At 49.3% G+C, this 17,031-nt stretch overlaps 1 protein-coding gene across 4 annotated transcripts; it reads left to right on the top strand.

Moving 5' to 3' along the window:
- The first annotated feature begins 2,063 nt into the window (after window positions 1-2,063).
- TMEM230 (transmembrane protein 230) lies at window positions 2,064-10,056 on the top strand. 4 transcript variants are annotated; one of them, XR_003994793.1, is made up of 5 exons: window positions 2,067-2,211; window positions 4,108-4,235; window positions 4,686-4,808; window positions 5,597-5,877; window positions 9,995-10,056. XR_003994793.1 is itself a non-coding variant. In XM_030509902.1 (4 exons), exons 2-4 carry the CDS (start codon window positions 4,137-4,139, stop codon window positions 5,735-5,737), a joined length of 363 nt encoding a protein of 120 aa, XP_030365762.1. In that variant the 5' UTR covers window positions 2,064-2,211; window positions 4,108-4,136; the 3' UTR covers window positions 5,738-6,794. The 4 variants fall into 4 exon arrangements, 2 of the variants coding, with proteins under 2 accessions (XP_030365762.1, XP_030365761.1); XR_003994794.1 differs by lacking the exon at window positions 9,995-10,056 and adding an exon at window positions 6,818-7,883; XM_030509902.1 differs by lacking the exon at window positions 9,995-10,056 and having other exon boundaries at window positions 2,064-2,211; window positions 5,597-6,794.
- The last annotated feature ends 6,975 nt before the right edge of the window (window positions 10,057-17,031 follow it).

Here is a 17,031-nt window from a genome sequence, read left to right on the forward strand (position 1 = left end):
ACTGGGAATGTTCCCTCCTCAGTCCTTTTTCAAAGGCCAGCTTGGGGGGGTTTTCTTGCATTGGGGTTGCCAGCTTTTGATGACTTTGCTGTTGTAGTGACATGGTTACACTTTGAACCACTGATTTGTCTGTCATGTTCCCCCTAAGCAGAGGTTTGTGAAATGGCTTTTCCTTGGAACACTGTAGCAGATTCCAGAGCTGCCTCTAGCAGGGGGCTGGAGCTGTCACTGCAGTCCCTCAGTGCCTCTGTCCTTGCACACTTCTACTGCTCATGTAGCACACTTGGGGATGCTTCTGATCATGTTTATTGTTGAGGAAGACAAAAAGTTTTACAGCATCTTTCACCCTAAAGGTTTGATCCTGAAGAACAGGATTTGGGGACAGTTTCAGGCAGCTCCTGGGGGTTTTTCTTTGGTTACTGTATAGCTGCGAGCTCACCATCAATCCTCACCTTGGAACTGGAGTGACTCCTCTTCATCACGACTGACAGCAATGCTGTTGGCTTGAAGTGAGTAACAAACTCAGGCTCTGCAGTGCTGTGGGTATCATCCTTTAGGAAGCTCTGTGCTTCCCATTAGTTGCAAAACAAGAGGATCTTGAGCATTCACTGCCTGAAAGCCCAGCTGAGTTAACAGGAGCATTTCACAAGGGGGCAGTGCTGATGAGGAAACAAATTCTGCTGTGTCAGGGTGATGGGGCTGGTTGGCTGCTCCCAAACTCGGCCCTGCTGGAAGCTGGGGCTGGGCTTTTAGTGCCCCTGCCCTCAATTCCTGCTCAGTAGCAGCACTGCTTTAGTAGCAGAGACAGTGTTGACCGTGGTTTGCTGCTGTGCACATGGCTCCCAGTGTGGTTTTCAGCTCCCACATTGAGCTTTCTCATGTCTCCACACTCCATTTATTCCCTTGAACTTTCTTAGCTCATTGATTCACTCAGTACCTTTAAGAAAAGATCTTTAAAGCAAGATTTTAGCTGCCTTAAAGTCAGCAGTTGCAGAGTTACTGCCCGGAATGCTGGAGTATAATAACCTTAAATAACCAGGAGGCCTTTTTTCCCCTCCAAATGTGTCCCTCCTCAGCTTGGATCAATGTTGTACCCACAGCGCAGCAAGTAAATATGTGCTTTGGTGAAGAATCAAGGGTTTGATGTTGAACCAGGGAAGGATTCTGGGTTTCAGGGAGGTTTGTGGCTCTGGGATAGTGATTGAAGCAGATCCTTTTTGGGGCAGTGGGGGTTAACAACCTCTTCCTTGTGCTGTCCTACTCACAAACACAGGAAAACCAAGCCAGATGCTTTAACTGCCTGTTTACAGCTGTAATGATCAAATAGAGACACTTCATGTTGTAAGAACCATCCTTTAACATCAGCATCTACGCACATGGGGTTTGACTCGTGCTGTGTCTGCTTTCTGGGTAAATCCTGAAGGAAGCTCCATGTTTACTTTACCATTCCCAAACCCTCAACATTGAGATGTTCCCTTTCAAACAAAGCAGAAGGAAGCTGGGGAGGGTTAGTAAATGCTGTGTGTGTTTCTTCATGTTCGAAGCAGCTTTTGAAGTTCACGTGTTTAGAGTTACCCACCAAGGAGAAAAATAAGAAAAGGGGGAGGGAGAATTCTTGGAAGCTGAAGGAGATTTTCCAGGCTCTAAATCCATTAAATGACAGGAACTGGAAGCAGGGTGATTCCTGCAGATGCCTTGTTCTCAGGAGGTACAGCCCCGGCTGTATGGGGCTGTTAATATGGGGAATATTAACTCCATATGATGGGTTAATATTCCAGGTCCTAGATGGAATTCCCTGACTACAGCTTCTGCCACATACTGAGCCCTGATGGAGCTCTGTGCTGGGTCTGACAGTCGAATTATATTCAGCTCTTCCTGCAGAAAACCACCTTTACTTTAAGGCACGTGTAGGAGTGATGGGTACGAAGGTGCCACTTCACAAACCATCCACAACTGCAGCTCCCAGGGGACAGTTTAGCTCCTGCAGGAGCAGGACCCGCTCCGAGGCACCCTGCCCAAGGACACCGTCATTCCAGCTGCCCATCTGGAGCGTGAGGCTGGAAATAAGCCCTTGGAGCTGAGCCAGCGAGAGGCTGTGCCATAACCTGGAAGGAAACGACCGTCATCGGGAATAAACTTCCTGGGTTGCTGTGGGGCCGGGGCAGCGCGGAAGCGAAGTGGCAGCAGGGGAGAGATGGGATTGAGCAGCAGGTACCTGGCGTTATCCATGTCCTGGGGCAGCTCGGGGGGGTCTCAGTGGTGCTGGGAGCTTCCTGCTCAGCAGCAGAGAAACCATTTTGGGGCAGGAGGAGGAGTCGGGTGTTTAAGTGCAAGGTTTGAGCTCTGAAAGGGTGAGAAACGCCGTCCTCTTCCTTCCTTATTCCTGGGCAGAAGAGAGAGTGCTCTTCTTTAGACCGTAGCACATAGTGTTAGAGCTACAATCGTGATTCGCTCTTTATTTAACTCTTAAAACACGCAGCAACGAGCTTGTTCGTGGTGGTGAACCGATGTAGAGCACGAGGGGAGCGAAGCTTAGTGGACTTGGACCTGGTTCTTAAACATAAGGGCTGAGAAAGGTTTGGTTTCTTGCATTCATCCTTAATATGTCCTTTCTTGTCGGCAAACAAGGTAATGGGAAGAGCAGGACAATTTTGGCTTCTTCCCCCCCTGCACATGAACAAGGGAGGTGGGAGGCCAGGGGGGTATTTGAGGTCTGTGACCTGATGTGTGTGGGGCAGAGGATGCCAGTGATAAGGGTGATACTTCCCCTATCGATGGGGCTAAAAGTGCTTTGTCTGTGCTTGGGTTTTGCTACAAAAAAAGGGCAAAAAGGTCCAGTTAAAGGTACAACCATGGGGTTCAAGATCAGAGCGTGTTGGGGTTTTAGAAGTGTCAGATTTACTGGAGGAGGCACAAACCTGATGGCAAGGGACGTGCCAGCAGTTAGCAAGAGGCAGACAAAGGACTTTCAGTTCAAGTGCAGAGTGAATGTTTTGAGGAGATGCTGTTACCTCAGATGCCAAACAGTGGTTTGGAATAAATCAGCTTCATCCCTTCCTGTTGGGACAGTCGGGATCTGCACTTGTGGTTCCTTTCTCAGCAAACAGGAAAGCTCATTTTCCACCTCCCTTGTGGGACCCGCAGCACGGGTCGGAGCAGACCCCAGCGCACAGGTCGTGCTGTGGTGGAGCTCTGTGCTGGCTCAGGGATGTATCCACAGCCCGGATCCAGGTCTGGAGCACTCAGGCTGCAGGAGAGGGTGGATGCAGTGAAACCACAGGGTTGGCTCCACAGCCAGGGGAGATTGCAGGGTACGGCCCCGGCGTGGCTGGATGAAGCTCTGCCCTGATGTTCCCTCCTCTGTGACCTTGGATTTCAGCTCCTGGCTGGTTACCTCATCCCTTGACCACTGCATCCCATCGTCACGCTCCCCCGGAGTCTGGGCAATGACAGCTCCGTTTCATTCTCCTTTTCAGTGGTTTTTTCTTTCCCAAAATGGATCTATTGCAAAACATCCGGCTGCTTGAAAAGCTGCTTTGTTCAGTTCTGCTTTTGGGTTTGTTTGCTCGGGTCCCTGTTTAGAAATAGCTGGAGCTCAGCCGTCTCCCTGCTGGAAGTGCCATCTCCTTGCGAAATGAGCTGCTTTAGACACTGTGCACTGTTCTGGAATGTCTGTCTTGCTTTAAACACTACTTCTACCTTAGTTCGACTTCGCTTTCACACCCTGTTGCTGTGCTTCTGTATTTTAGAATCCCAGGCTGGTTTGGGTTGAAGGGAGCTTAAAGCTCATCCAGTTCCACCCCCTGCCACGGGCAGGGACACCTTCCACTAGAGCAGGTTGCTCCAAGCCCCTGTGTCCAACCTGGCCTTGAACACTGCCAGGGATGGGGCAGCCACAGCTTCTCTGGGCACCCTGTGCCAGCGCCTCAGCACCCATTTAGGCTTAAATACAAGGCTTTGTTTGAAATGATTTAATTTATGAACAAGGATAAAGATGCCTTTTGGTCAGTACAGGCTTGTTCCTCTTCAGAAACTCGATCCATGTCTCTCAGACTCTATCATCCACTTTGATCTGATTTCATTTTCTCTATTTGTCTTTGTTTCCAGGCTCTAGCTGAGGCTCAGGCTTCCTTGGAATGATGCCATCACGTACAAACCTGACTGCTGGGATTCCCAGTAGCAAAGTCAAATATTCCAAGCTCTCCAGCACTGATGATGGATATATTGACCTGCAGGTAAGAAGTGGGGAAGGAAACCTCTTGCTGCTGCTCCTCTGACTGTAAACCTCAAGGAGAGGCTGCTCCAGCTTTGCACAGGCAGGGGAGGCTCTGGTTTTGTTTGTCTTCAGTTGAGCAGCCTCAGCTCAGGGCTTGGAACTGGATGATTAAGGTCCTTTCCAACCCAAACCACTCCAAAAAGTAATCTGCAAGCCACTGCTTCAGCCCTTTTCCTGCAAGAAGCCTCGTAGAGCTCAACTGGAAAGAAGGCAACTGCTTTAATGGGGTCAAATGGGTTTCTTAGGAGGGAGGAGAGGACTGGAGCAGATGGGGCAGTGAGGGTGTAAGCCCCAGCTCAGCAAGAATTCCTTGCAGCACTCTGCTTCCTCTGGGATTCACACCTCTGCCATGGTGGGAGGGGACTGTGCTGAGTTAAGCTCTTTTATATTTGTGATTCTTTCCCTGCAGTTCAAGAAGAGCCCACCAAAAATCCCCTACAAGGCAATTGCATTGGCCGTCGTGCTCTTCATGATCGGGACCTTCCTCATTATCATAGGAGCCCTCCTCCTGGCTGGATACATTAGCAAAGGCGTAAGTGATGGCACTTCTGATCTGAGTTTTGCATCGCCTGTTCCTCAAATCCTGCCATGAATCTACTATGTTCAGTGTAGAAATTGAGAGCAAAAGGCAGACATCATCCCCTCCCTGCACCACCCCGCTGGGGTTTGCTGCCTGCAGCCCCGTGTCTCTGGCAGCAGAGCCCTCTGATGCCTTCGGTTAGCAAGCCTGGAGCAGGTTCAGAGCTGCACTGGGGATGTGCCAGGCAGGGCAGGGTTTCTCTGTCCTCCCTGGGGTGCAGTTCCATTTTCATGCTGCATCCCTGCAGAGCTCAGCTTTGTGCTGGGATCGATGCTCTTGTGGAGGAGATACCGGACCTCCCCACAGGCCGCAGCACTGCTTGTCTCTTCTCCCAGTGTTTATGACCCATCAAAAGGACTCTGTTCTGGGTGCTCCATGGCACATTTCTCCTTTTACCTTGTGCCTCTGGAATTGCTTTACAGTTGGCAGCCGCTGCTTATCACTGTGGAAGCAGCAGCGTTTGGGCTGTATCAGGTGCAGTCCAGGCACAGGCAGAGCTGGTTTGTTCCATGTGTTAGGAGGAACCACCCCTCTGATCTAAAGAAGTTCAGTTGAGGGCTTCCTGTAGCAAGGAGGAGAGGATTTAGAGCTCAGCCTGAAGAAAACAGAGCTATTTCTCATTTAAGATGAGTTTTGGAGGGGCTTTTTTGCCAGCTACACCTTAGGGATGAATAATTAAGACAAAGGAATGATTCCCCCGTACAGATCCCTTCTTACTGCTTGTATGTCTCTCCATGCAGGGAACAGACCGTGCTATCCCCGTGCTCATCATTGGGATCCTCGTGTTCCTCCCAGGCTTCTACCACCTGCGCATTGCTTACTACGCCTCCAAAGGCTACCGGGGCTACTCCTACGACGACATCCCGGATTTCGATGACTGAGCAGTGGATGTAACCCCCTTGTTCTTAGGTTGGCACTAAGAGCTGTTAGTTACCCTGGCGATCAGAGAGGGCTGTAGCTGAAGTTAATCGCTCATGAGACACCAGTTCCTGGTGTTGCAGGTTTCAGGATTCACCATCAGGTGAGAAGAACGTGGGGTTTAGGGTGGTTTTCCTCTTGTGGTTCCATGATGCTGGTTGCTTGTAAGAACCTCTCCTTGGGCAAGGCAATTCTAGCCCTCTTCCCAAAATAGATGAGCCAGTCTCAGCAGCAGCAAAGAGACTTGGGCCTTTTTTAACTGTTTTACAGAGTTTCCTTTAGTTTTCAGTGAGCTTGTGGCTGTTGTTGGGTTTCCCTTTGCAGACAAACCCCATAGTTCAATTCTCCTTCTGCTCCCTGTCCGTAGGAAATGCTTCCAAACTACTTGTCCTGTGCTTGTCGGGAGTTAACAAAAGCCAGGGGGAAAACTGCACCTGAAATCAGCTACACATAGTGCATTTGCTACACAGCCCCTCATCAGATGGAGCAAGCTCATGTACTCAGCAGACCCATGCTTCAGGAGAAAGCTTTGTCCCACACCAGTGTTCGTTTGGCAAAATCTGCTTATCCTTTACAAAGGTGGTTGCTGGATTTTGCTTGTGCTAAACAAAAGGATACAGGGAAGAAGGACTGGAATTCAGACCAGGATTCAAGTGTCTAAATAGCAAACATCTTGGGTTTGACTAGTGTGGCTATTGGAGATGCTTGAATTCCAGCTGGCTGGCTCTATACATGGAATCATTTTGCCCTCATCTAGATGATAAGCTGTGCATAGTAAAAAGAAACTCTCTATATAGTTTATAGTGAATAAATCCCATTTGTATTGTTTTGCCAGCTTCAGTGATAGGTTATTCAGGGAAAACAGATGAACAGCTCTAGTTTATGTCAAGGTAAAACAGCCTTTCTCCTGAAGTGGGAATGAACTCGGTGTCCTGGAGAACAAGTATGTGACAAGTAGTGATGCAATTAAAATGTATATAATATGAATAAACTTCACTCTATTCTGTGTACAAATCATAAGCTTGTCTCTTCCACCTTCACAGATCTCGGTGTGCACTAAAAGCTGCTTGGGACAGCCAGATTAAGGCTTTAGCTGAATCTGCTGTTGCAGTCCCTGCAGGCTTTGCTGAGCCAGCAGCTTCCAACAGCTCCATGTGCTCTCCAGGACCCTGGGCTGAGCTGGGGAGCTGGGATTACCCTCCCAGCAATCCAGGGTGCTTTGGTATGGCTGGAGAATGTGCTGCTTCAGGAGGGCAGGATCCGCTTTCTGAACCTCAGGTGCAGTCCTTATTAAACGTGCAAAGACCCCAGGTTGCAATTGCTTTGGTTTGGGGTCCAAACACCCCGTTCCTTTTGCTGTGTGATGTAGTAGGAGCAGTGTCTGGATACAGCTTTGCAGGCTGGTCCTGGCTTTCCAGAACTGTCAGGTTTGCCTCATATTGACTGATGGAAGAGCAGTATCGCTGTGAGTGCAGAGCAGGTCTGTGGAGCTGTTGAGATGGGAACAGCGCTGGATGAACACCTTGCTCTGAAAGTACTCCTAAAATTGCCTGTTTTCCTCCTCCAACGTTCTAGATTAAACCCAAAACCTGAGCCAAGACCTTTTTTTAACCTCCATCTCTTCCCCTCCTTTGACTGGATTGGTTTGTGTGTGTCCCAGTGTTGAATCCTGAGGAATAACTGAATCCAGGATCTCCCTTTCTCACTCTGCACGTTCTCTGCTGCGTCACACCAGCCCTGTCGCGTTCCTGACGCTTCCCAGATGTTGTCACATCGTGCCTGGCAGCAGCTGAAACGTGTCCATTAAAGCTGGGTCTGGCCAGGAGAGCGGCTGCTGACGCAAAGCCATGAATCAGCCTCTATTAGGGGACAAGAATATGGGTTTTGGGAAAGGGGAGAGGAAGTGGAAGGGAAGTTTAGATGGAAAAAGAAAAGGGGGAGGGAGAAGATGCTTTCAAGTGGGGCTGATAAGATGCAGGAAGTTTAGAAGCCTGGTGGTCAACTAAGAAGAAGTAAATGCTTAAGGATAACAAAAAGGGGACTGGAGGAAAGGGCATTCATTCATTTCTCTTTCATTTGACAGAAGCAAAGGCCTCTGGCAGTGCAGTGGAGAAAGAAGAGCAGCCCCTGCCCTAATGCTTGGAGGGTTGTCTGCATGAGGGTTGGCCCCAGGGAAATTTTCCTCTCTACAGGGATTGTTTTATATCTAATGTGGAAAAAAGGAGGCATTTTGGGAAAGAAAGAAGGTCTATTGAGTGCTGGAAGAATGGAGATCCAGATGACTTCATTCTTTGAGTCGATATATTGCATTCTAAGCAGGGTTGTCCTCCAGAGTGTAAGTCTGTAGATGTTCAAATGTCACTAACTGTCTAGCTGTAGAGTAGCTAATAGCCAGGGGTCCATTTTCTCTTGCAAAATAGCATGATTTTCCCTTTATTTCAAGAGATTGGAAGACTTTACTGCAAACATCTTGTTTCTCCAAGCCTGGTGCATGCCGTAGCAGTGGTGCTGCTCTGCTGTAGATCTGAGTGCAACCGGTGCATGAGCCCTTTTCTATGTAAAGCATTGTGCAAGGATGGAGCTCCATCCAGAATGGAGCTGTTGTTTCGGTGCTGATCCAATACAAAAGGATCTTTTCAATATTCCTCCCACTCCTGCCATGCTGGGGACCTGCTGCAGGAGCTCCATGGCTGGTTGTGCTCCTGCTGCCTTGTCCAAGCACCCGAGTGTGGAGCTATGTCCTTCCCTTCACCTGGCAGACGCTGCTGCCAAATCCCACAGTTTGTGGCTCTGTTCCTCTCATCCCTTCTGGAAAATCCTGGGAGTTGTGGGTTTGAGGAGAACTGCCTGACCCATAGAATCCCAGACTGATTTGTGTTGGAAGGGACCTTAAAGCTCATCCAGTTCCAACCCCCTGCCACGGTCAGGGACACCTTCCACTAGAGCAGGTCGCTCCAAGCCCCTGTGTCCAACCTGGCCTTGAACACTGCCAGGGATGGGGCAGCCACAGCTTCTCTGGGCACCCTGTGCCAGCGCCTCAGCACCCTCACAGGGAACAACTTCTGCCTTATCTCCAACCTGAACTTCCCCTGTTTCAGTTTAAACCCATCACCCCTTGTCCTATCACTCCGGTCCCTGATGAAGGTCCCTCTCCAGCATCCTTGTAGCCCCCTGCAGACACTGGAAGCTGCTCTGAGGTCTCCACGCAGCTTCTCTTCTCCAGGCTGAGCATCCCCAATGTTCTCAGCCTGGCTACAGTGCTGAGGGTAATAGGAGAAGCTTCTGGTTCTAGAGCAAGGCTTGAATGACAAATAAGGCTCTGGTTGAACGCTGATGGATGAGGATAATACTGATAATATTGAGCATCATCCATTCCGGGCACTTGGAAAAGCAGCTGTGTCAGGGAAAAAACCAGTCAGCATTTATGTGGCTTAATGGGGTGTTATTATGCACAGCAGCTCTGGAGAAAGAACAGGCACCCGATTTGAGGCTTTTCTCTAGGTTACAAGTGCTTCAATTCATGTGTCCTCAGTGATGTTTTCCTGTTGCTGTTGTGTGGTGTATTTATATGATTATGCACTTAATTTAATACTATGAAGTTGCTGGAAGGACATTTGGAAACGTGGTTCTGGAGTCGTGTGGCCTGAGCTTGGTGGATTGTTCCCCCAGTGTGTTACTTATAAAAGCAAAGACTCATTTTAAGTTGATCTTATGAGTTATTTCTTTTATGTCTGGAGGGAACAAAGCGAACTGAAGTTCCGAAGCATCATCCCCCCAGAGGACACTTCTCTTGGTAGCAAAGCTGTTTGAAACATGGAGGTGGATAAATCAGATGAGCACAAGTTGCCCAGAGAAGCTGTGGCTGCCCCATCCCTGGCAGTGTTCAAGGCCAGGTTGGACACAGGGGCTTGGAGCAACCTGCTCTAGTGGAAGGTGTCCCTGCCCGTGGCAGGGGGTTGGAACTGGATGAGCTTTAGGGTCCCTTCCAACCCAAACCAGTCTGGGATTCCATGACTCTGTGATTCTCTGCTCCTTATCTCCTCACCTGCAATGGCTTGTTAACAGCAGATTGTGCTCCCCAAGGCAGAATGGAGCATGTTCCTCTGCAGGAAGCTCCTTACCACTGTTGGTGGTGCAAATGCCACCAGCTGGGAGGGATGGCCACCAGTGGCTCCTGGCTCAAAGATGCTGTGTGTAACTGATTTTCTAACACTTCCCAGAGCCGGGTTCCATCACGAAGGGAAGTCAGGCACCAGACTTGTACCAAGTGGTGACATTCAAGTGTAGAGCCAAGGAGTCAACCTGCTGCCCACACAGCGGGCTTCCAGGAGAGGCTTCAATCCAGAGATGGTGTGAAGAGCACAGCCGTGGTCTCTGCCAACTCAGGCACTGGGTAATGCTGGTAACAGTGAGGGCTTATAGCAAGCACTGCATCCAATGTTGCATCAGGCATTGGAACAGGCTGCCCAGGGCAGGGCTGGAGTCACCGTCCCTGCAAGTGTTCACACCCCGTGTAGCCGAGGCCTCAGTGCCATGGGTTAGTGGTGGCCTTGGCAGTGCTGGGGAATGGTTGGACTTGATGAGCTGAAAGATCTTTTCCAACCTGGTTGATTCTGTGATCTGCAAGGTCATGGCTAATTCCCTTGTTGGGAGATCCTGTAGAAGGATACCTGCCCGAAAGGGGCTTTCAGTGTTACATGGCAAAAATTGGACGGGAAGGGACCTTAGAGCAGCTCCAGTGCCTAAAGGGGCTCCAGGAAACCTGGACAGGGGCTTTGGACAAGGGCCTGTAGGGACAGGCCAAGGGGAATGGCTTTAACCTGCCAGAGGGGAGATTGAGATGAGCTCTGAGGCAGAAGCTCTTCCCTGTGAGGGTGCTGAGGTGCTGGCACAGGGTGCCCAGAGAAGCTGTGGCTGCCCCATCCCTGGCAGTGTTCAAGGCCAGGTTGGACACAGGGGCTTGGAGCAACCTGCTCTAGTGGAAGGTGTCCCTGCCCGTGGCAGGGGGTTGGAGCTGGATGAGCTTTAAGGTCCTTTCCAACCCAAGCCAGGCTGGGATTATATGAACTATCTGTGGAAATGAAAGGCAGAGAATGTCATGACTCAGAGTGAGCTACGACCCCCCCGTGGTATAAATACAACCATAAACCAAATGCTTTGAACAAACAGCACAATCTGCAGCAGCATCTCTGGTGCTTTTCTGGTGCCCATCACGCAGGAGCACTCAGAGCAGCTCCTGTGCTCAGGGTTTCTTGCTTTCTGTCAACTGCAATTAGCCAAATCCAGCAACGCTTGCCACTGAGAGGCTTGGTGCCACGCTGTGCTCTTCCAGCTATATGGATTTTGCTTAGCATAAAAGACAACGTAAAAGCCCTGCAGGGCAGGAAGAAATGACTCGGCATAAAGGTTCTGTCCCTTCTAATCACATTTGTCCTGTGCTCCACTTAAACCCTGGTCTCAATGAGTTTCTCTATGCTCGCCCCATACTCCTCCCCCTCATTCCTCATCCTTTAAAGTCCCAAGTATCAGCCCATTCATACAACTGCTCCTCACATCTTCTGCCTCCCCTTAGACATGGGTTAGTGGTGGACTTGGCAGTCCTGGGGTAAAGGTTGGACTTGATGATCTTAAAGGTCTTTTCCAACTGAGTTGATTTCTATTCTATTCCATTCCATGAGCTTTCTCCCAGCCCTTCCTGGGGGGTTTGTCCTGCTCTTCCCAGTAAGATCTCTACCTGCAAAGCACCTCCAGGACTCCTTGGCTGATCCCACCTTCCCACTTGGCACTTTCCTTGTGCTGTGCTCTGAAGCTGCAGCTCATCAGTTTAGCAGGTAAGAGCAAACTGCACTTAGAGCTTTGGTTTGCCTGTTCCAGCTTGGGGATGTTGCAGTCCTGCCTTCATCTTCTGCCTTCTCTACCTGCTGAAAAGAAATGGTCTTTGCCTTTCTCCTAGAGCTCTGGGTTCAGCCCAGCCGTGTTGTGCATTCCCTATGTGAAATGTGGATGTTCACAGCATTTCCTTTCTCCTTCCTTAACACACAAGCAGCTTGAGGTTTTTAGGAATGCTGGGTTTAACTAAAAATAGTCCAGACAGTTCAGGGCCATGAGAGATTCCTCTCTCCCAAGAGAATTGCCTTTATTCTGACACAGAGCCAAGGGATAAGGGAAGGGGGGGGAAATCTCAGGGCATAAAAAGCTTAATTGCGGATCAGAAATGATTGATTCCAAATGATTTCATTGACTGTTTTTGTCTAGGAAGGTGTCAAGAAACGTCTTTTAATTGGAAGTAAGGCAGTTATTAAGAGGTCTGTTTTTGTGACCTGCATGGACAGAGCTTGCTTACGACAAGAATCAGGAAGCAAACGCTTCCTTCCTCTCTGCTGCACTTGCTGGATACCAAGCCGTGATGTTGGCCTTCATCTCTGGAGCAGCATAAAGGCTGCTTTGGAGCTTGCCCCTCTGACAGTAACACAGGCCTGGGAATCCATACAGAGCGTTTCCAGTTCTCTGCAATTGCAGGAAGGAACAAAACTGTGACGAATCTTCTTTGAGAGGACTCTTCCTGCTCTGGTGAAGGAGCTGCTTTGGCACTGAACACCTCAGTTCTGTGGAGGCATCACTATTTCAGTCAGGGCTGTTCAAATGGAGGAGAACAAAACCCATTAGTCACCACTAATTCATTTTTATTGTGAAACATTTACTTGGACTGAAGTAGGAGCTGCTCTTAAGTCTTTAAAGGATTAGCTGCCTGCTGGTCTTCCGTGCCTGCAACCGTTTATCTAAGCTACTGCTGCAAATCACGCTGTTAACCTGTCATGCAAGGTTTGAACCTCTCCTTCCTTGTCAGTGGGAAATGCGTGGTACATGTGGGATTGCTGATGGGATAGTGGGAAATGACTGCATCCACAGTCAGGACTTCTGGGTTCTTTCCCCAGCTTCTTGAAGGAGGGAGACGACAGCAAATGAATATATTGCTAATTGTCCACTTGAGGACATTGCAAAACCAACTGAGGGGCTGTAAAGAGTTTAGGGAACATGAGATGTTTACAAATGCATCCTGCCCCCTGCTTCCATCTTTTCCATGTGCTGTTACCAGGGCAAATAATTCCTCTCCCTCCTGCTGACCCGTCAGCACGCAGCATTTCCATCCTGCTCCATCCTCGTACTCGGCATTTGTCGTCCCGTGTTGCATCATGTTTAACACAAGGGGTCAAAGCAACTGACCAAAAACCAGCTGCCAGGGGAAGGTTTGCTCATGCAAGAGCATCAGTTTCTGAGCTAAAAGCCGTGCTGAGCAAAGGAGACTTTCATTCTAGACAGAATCCTAGAAAGCTGCGACTTCACCTCACAAGGGTTATTTCTTACTCTTACGCATGTAGTATCTTTAGTGTAAAGGGAAAGATCTCATGTCCTGAAGCCTACAAATACTGATTAGTGGCACCATATAATTTTCTAGCAGTTGTTTTCATTAGTATGTCATTAGACAAAGTCATAGTGATTCTTCTTGTCTCTCAACACAACAGTTCATGTCGCAGCACGACTTCTCCACTGCTATTTTGCGTGCTGCTTTCCCAGATCAATGTCTTATTTTCTTTGCATTTGATCCTGCAGGTCAAGTGAATCCTTTCTGCCTTTTATTGCGTGAGAACAGAGGCAGGATTGTAACATGCCTAAAAATGGGCCAGTGCATGGTCTCCAACTTCAAATATAGAAAACTGTATTTGTCAAGGTTTCTCTTTGTTGGGCGGCTGCATTTCAAATCGCTAAGATGACACTTCAAAGTTCAACTTACAAACGGCTTGTGTTTTAATCCTCCCCGTGAAACAAGGGAGGCTCTTTGATTTGCGCCCGCAGTCACTGAGACATTGAATGCTTGAAGCTGGGAGCCTGCTTCACTCCTGGGAGCTTATCATAGAAGGGATGGAGGGAAGGTTGGAAGGGACCTTAAAGCTCATCCAGTTCCAACCCCCTGCCACGGGCAGGGACACCTTCCGCTAGAGCAGGTTGCTCCAAGCTCCTGTGTCCAACCTGGCCTTGAACACTGCCAGGGATGGGGCAGCCACAGCTTCTCTGGGCACCCTGTGCCAGCACCTCAGCACCCTCATAGGGAACAACTTCTGCCTAAGAGCTCATCTCAATCTCCCCTCTGGCAGGTTAAAGCCATTCCCCTTGTCCTGTCCCTCCATTCCTTGTCCAAAGCCCCTCTCCAGGTTTCCTGGAGCCCCTTTAGGCACTGGAGCTGCTCTGAGGTCTCCCCTTCAGGAGCCTTCTCTTCTCCAGGCTGCCCCAGCCCAGCTCTCTCAGCCTGGCTCCAGAGCAGAGCTGCTCCAGCCCTCGCAGCAGCTCCGGGGCCTCCTCTGGCCTCGCTCCAGCAGCTCCACGTCCCTCTGGTGCTGTTGCCCCAGAGCTGGATCAGGACTGCAGGGGGGGTCTCCCCAGAGCGCAGCAGAGGGGCAGGATCCCCTCCCTGAGCTGCTGCTCACGCTCTGGGGGTGCAGCCCAGCACACGGGGGGGTTCTGGGCTCAAGCACACACTGAAGCCGGGTCATGGGGAGCTTCTCCTCACCCAACACCCCCAAGTCCTTCTCCTCAGGGCTGCTCTCATCCTTTATCAGGGTCGGTGCACCAAGATGTTGTCCTGCTCCGATGCTTCCCGCCCTGTCAACAGGGCCCAGGCCTCCTGAGGGACTAAGGGCAGGCACACATCCCTTCAACCAGCTCTGCTATAGTTAGGGAAAATACTTTAACCACGGCAAGATGAGCCAGAGCTTGCAAGAACACTTCAGTGACACTGCATCAGACTGGCTGACACTAATTATGAGTTGTGGAGAGGTGGCACTTCAGGCAGGGAAGGAGTTAACACAATAAAGGGCAATTTGCTGGGGAGAAGTTGGAGTTCATTGTTCAAGGCTCCGCTGTGGATTTCCTTTTTATCCTTCATCTCTGAGGCTTGGCTCTCATCAGAAAAGGGGTTGCTAGTCCTTCCTCTCTCTGTTTTTATTTAGACCGTGAGCCCTCCGAGGCAAGGACTGCATCTTAACCTGTGTGCAGCAGCACAGTGGGAAAGCTTCATCGGGAAGGAACTATAAATAGTGAGCCTGTGCAGCCCTGTGGCATCCATGCTTGCTATAATTGCCTGGTTTGTGCTCTTGTGACAAGTGTTAGTTCAGCTGTCTGGAAAGAAGGAACTGAAAAGTCTTACCACAGACAACTTCCAGCTCTCGAGTTGCCCATTGAGCTTTGGTTTGGGCCCAGTTCTCCATCCTGCCCCCGAGTTCTTCTTTTCCTGTGTGTAAATGATGGTCCCCAGCGTCTGCCCAGTGTGATTTGGACACTTCCATCTCAGCAGCAGAGCTGCAAAGGGCTTGTTGTGGTGCTGCCTATTTCCATCTCATGCCTCAGCACCACGCTCATTTGGTTTGTCTTTTGCCACTTGCCAGAGGAGGTTGATTCTGCAGCAATGGTTTTCCTATCGCTCCTGACATCACTGTGTTTTGTTCCTACATGCTCTCATCGGGAATTAAAAGAGTCATGGGGCAATAGTGGATAAAAGTAAAGACAAAGACCAAGTCCACCCTTCCTCCCTGAACAGTGTGTGGCTGTTCTGTCAGGATGGCTTGCAAGTGGGTTTCAGTGATGAAAGGTTAAAGCAGGAACTTTCCTTCTGCTACCACTTCTCTGCTGAGGTATGAGTAAGCAACCACAATAAGCTGCTGCCTATTCCTTGTAACACAAAGGACCTTCATTTGAACTCTCAGTGGAGGTGGCTTAAGAAAACCCGGGTTTTATTCTGTGCTATAAAATTCCTCTAATAAACTTAAAAATGTTTCTGTGTGCCAAGTCCACATCCTTTTGGAAGTAGTTTCAGTGAAAGTAAATGCTGGTCCTGCCTATGCACATCTGTCAATGGAAGCTGCCATTTATTGCCACAGCTTTGAACAAGAGCCACGCATGAACTTGACATGAGGTGGCAAAACCCAGCTTGTCTCCTGCTTGGAGACTGTCTCTCCAAGTGACGTGGGCTTCATCCGATGGGTAGCTACAAGCAAAACGCCAGTGTGAATGTGCACCAGCACAGCAAAAATGTCAGGAGCTGTCACCATGGGCTCCTTGCAGTGCCTCTTCTGCTGCCACAACGTCTCAGAGTCAGGAGATGTGGCTCCAGCAATTCAGCACTATTGGCAACTAGAACCTGCCAGGAAAAGAGAGCAGGGAGGATAAATGCATGCTGTTTTCCTGCCCCCCTCCTGCTCCCACTCTTCCCAAGACGTAAGAGCTATATTCAGGGGCTGTGCTTTTGAAAAGAGGACTGGGAATGAACTCTGAGAGGTGACTAAGCCCATCTCCTCCTTCCTCTGCCAAAGACAAGCCTTCCTCCTGACTCAGCAAGTTAAATCTCATCTATTTGGTACAGCCCCTGAGGTACCAGACATAACAGCATCAAGAAAATTAGTTTCCCATCCAAAGCATGAGCTGTCTGGATGAGTTAGTGTTACTGTAAGAGTTCTTCCTTCCCTATGTTCACTGAAAACATGTGGCCAATGTGGTTTGAACAACCCTATAGCAAGAAGCACAGGAACCTGGTCTGGGTTGTTTGTACTGTGCTGGCTGCCAGAATCTGCTCTCCATTTGCACAACATTTTGCACAGACAAAGGTGAAAGAAGGTCTCCTCTCTCCAAAAGCTACCAGAGGTAAAACCATCTTGATATAAGCAGCAGGGATCCAATAATTCTGCAACTATGCAGATTTTTTTCCTTCTCCTCCTCCCCTATTGATTTATGATGTGAATTGAGGCAACTCTAACTTTGCAACCCCTGCTATTTATCTCCTGCAAGCGCAGCAGTACATCTGCCTCTCGCATCGCTGGCTGAAGCCTCAGTAATTTGAGTACTTGGACCAAAGCAGTCTGAGATCCTTGGACCAAAAGCCCTATTTGCTATTAAGAGCACTTTGCACTAATTAAACTTCATAGAATTCTCCTCGGGTTTTCCTGCCTCCGTTTTGCAGATGACACAAGTGAGAAGCTAGCTCAGAGCAGGAAGTAGGTTGTTCAGGTTTAGAAATAGTTCTTAGAAATCGCTTTTTTTTCACTATCTCTATTTCCATATAAGATGAGAGGAGGAAACAGCAACCGAGTCATGACTTTCCCCAAGAGAAACGATGAATTTAGGTAGGTGGAGGAACCCGAGATGGCATTTTCCACTAGGTGGTGGTAGACTGCATTGTTTAAGAAGGGTTATTCACTCTTCCCTTCTT

The sequence above is a fragment of the Strigops habroptila genome, chromosome 21, assembly GCF_004027225.2.
Source record: "Strigops habroptila isolate Jane chromosome 21, bStrHab1.2.pri, whole genome shotgun sequence".
Classification (NCBI taxonomy): domain Eukaryota; kingdom Metazoa; phylum Chordata; class Aves; order Psittaciformes; family Psittacidae; genus Strigops; species Strigops habroptila.

Coding starts and splice junctions, on each gene's coding strand:
- TMEM230 (XM_030509902.1), top strand. CDS start 4,137: ATGATGCCATCACGTACAAACCTGACTGCTGGGATTCCCAGTAGCAAA. Junction 4,236..4,685: donor ATGGATATATTGACCTGCAG/GTAAGAAGTGGG, acceptor CTTTCCCTGCAG/TTCAAGAAGAGCCCACCAAA. Junction 4,809..5,596: donor CTGGATACATTAGCAAAGGC/GTAAGTGATGGC, acceptor CTCTCCATGCAG/GGAACAGACCGTGCTATCCC.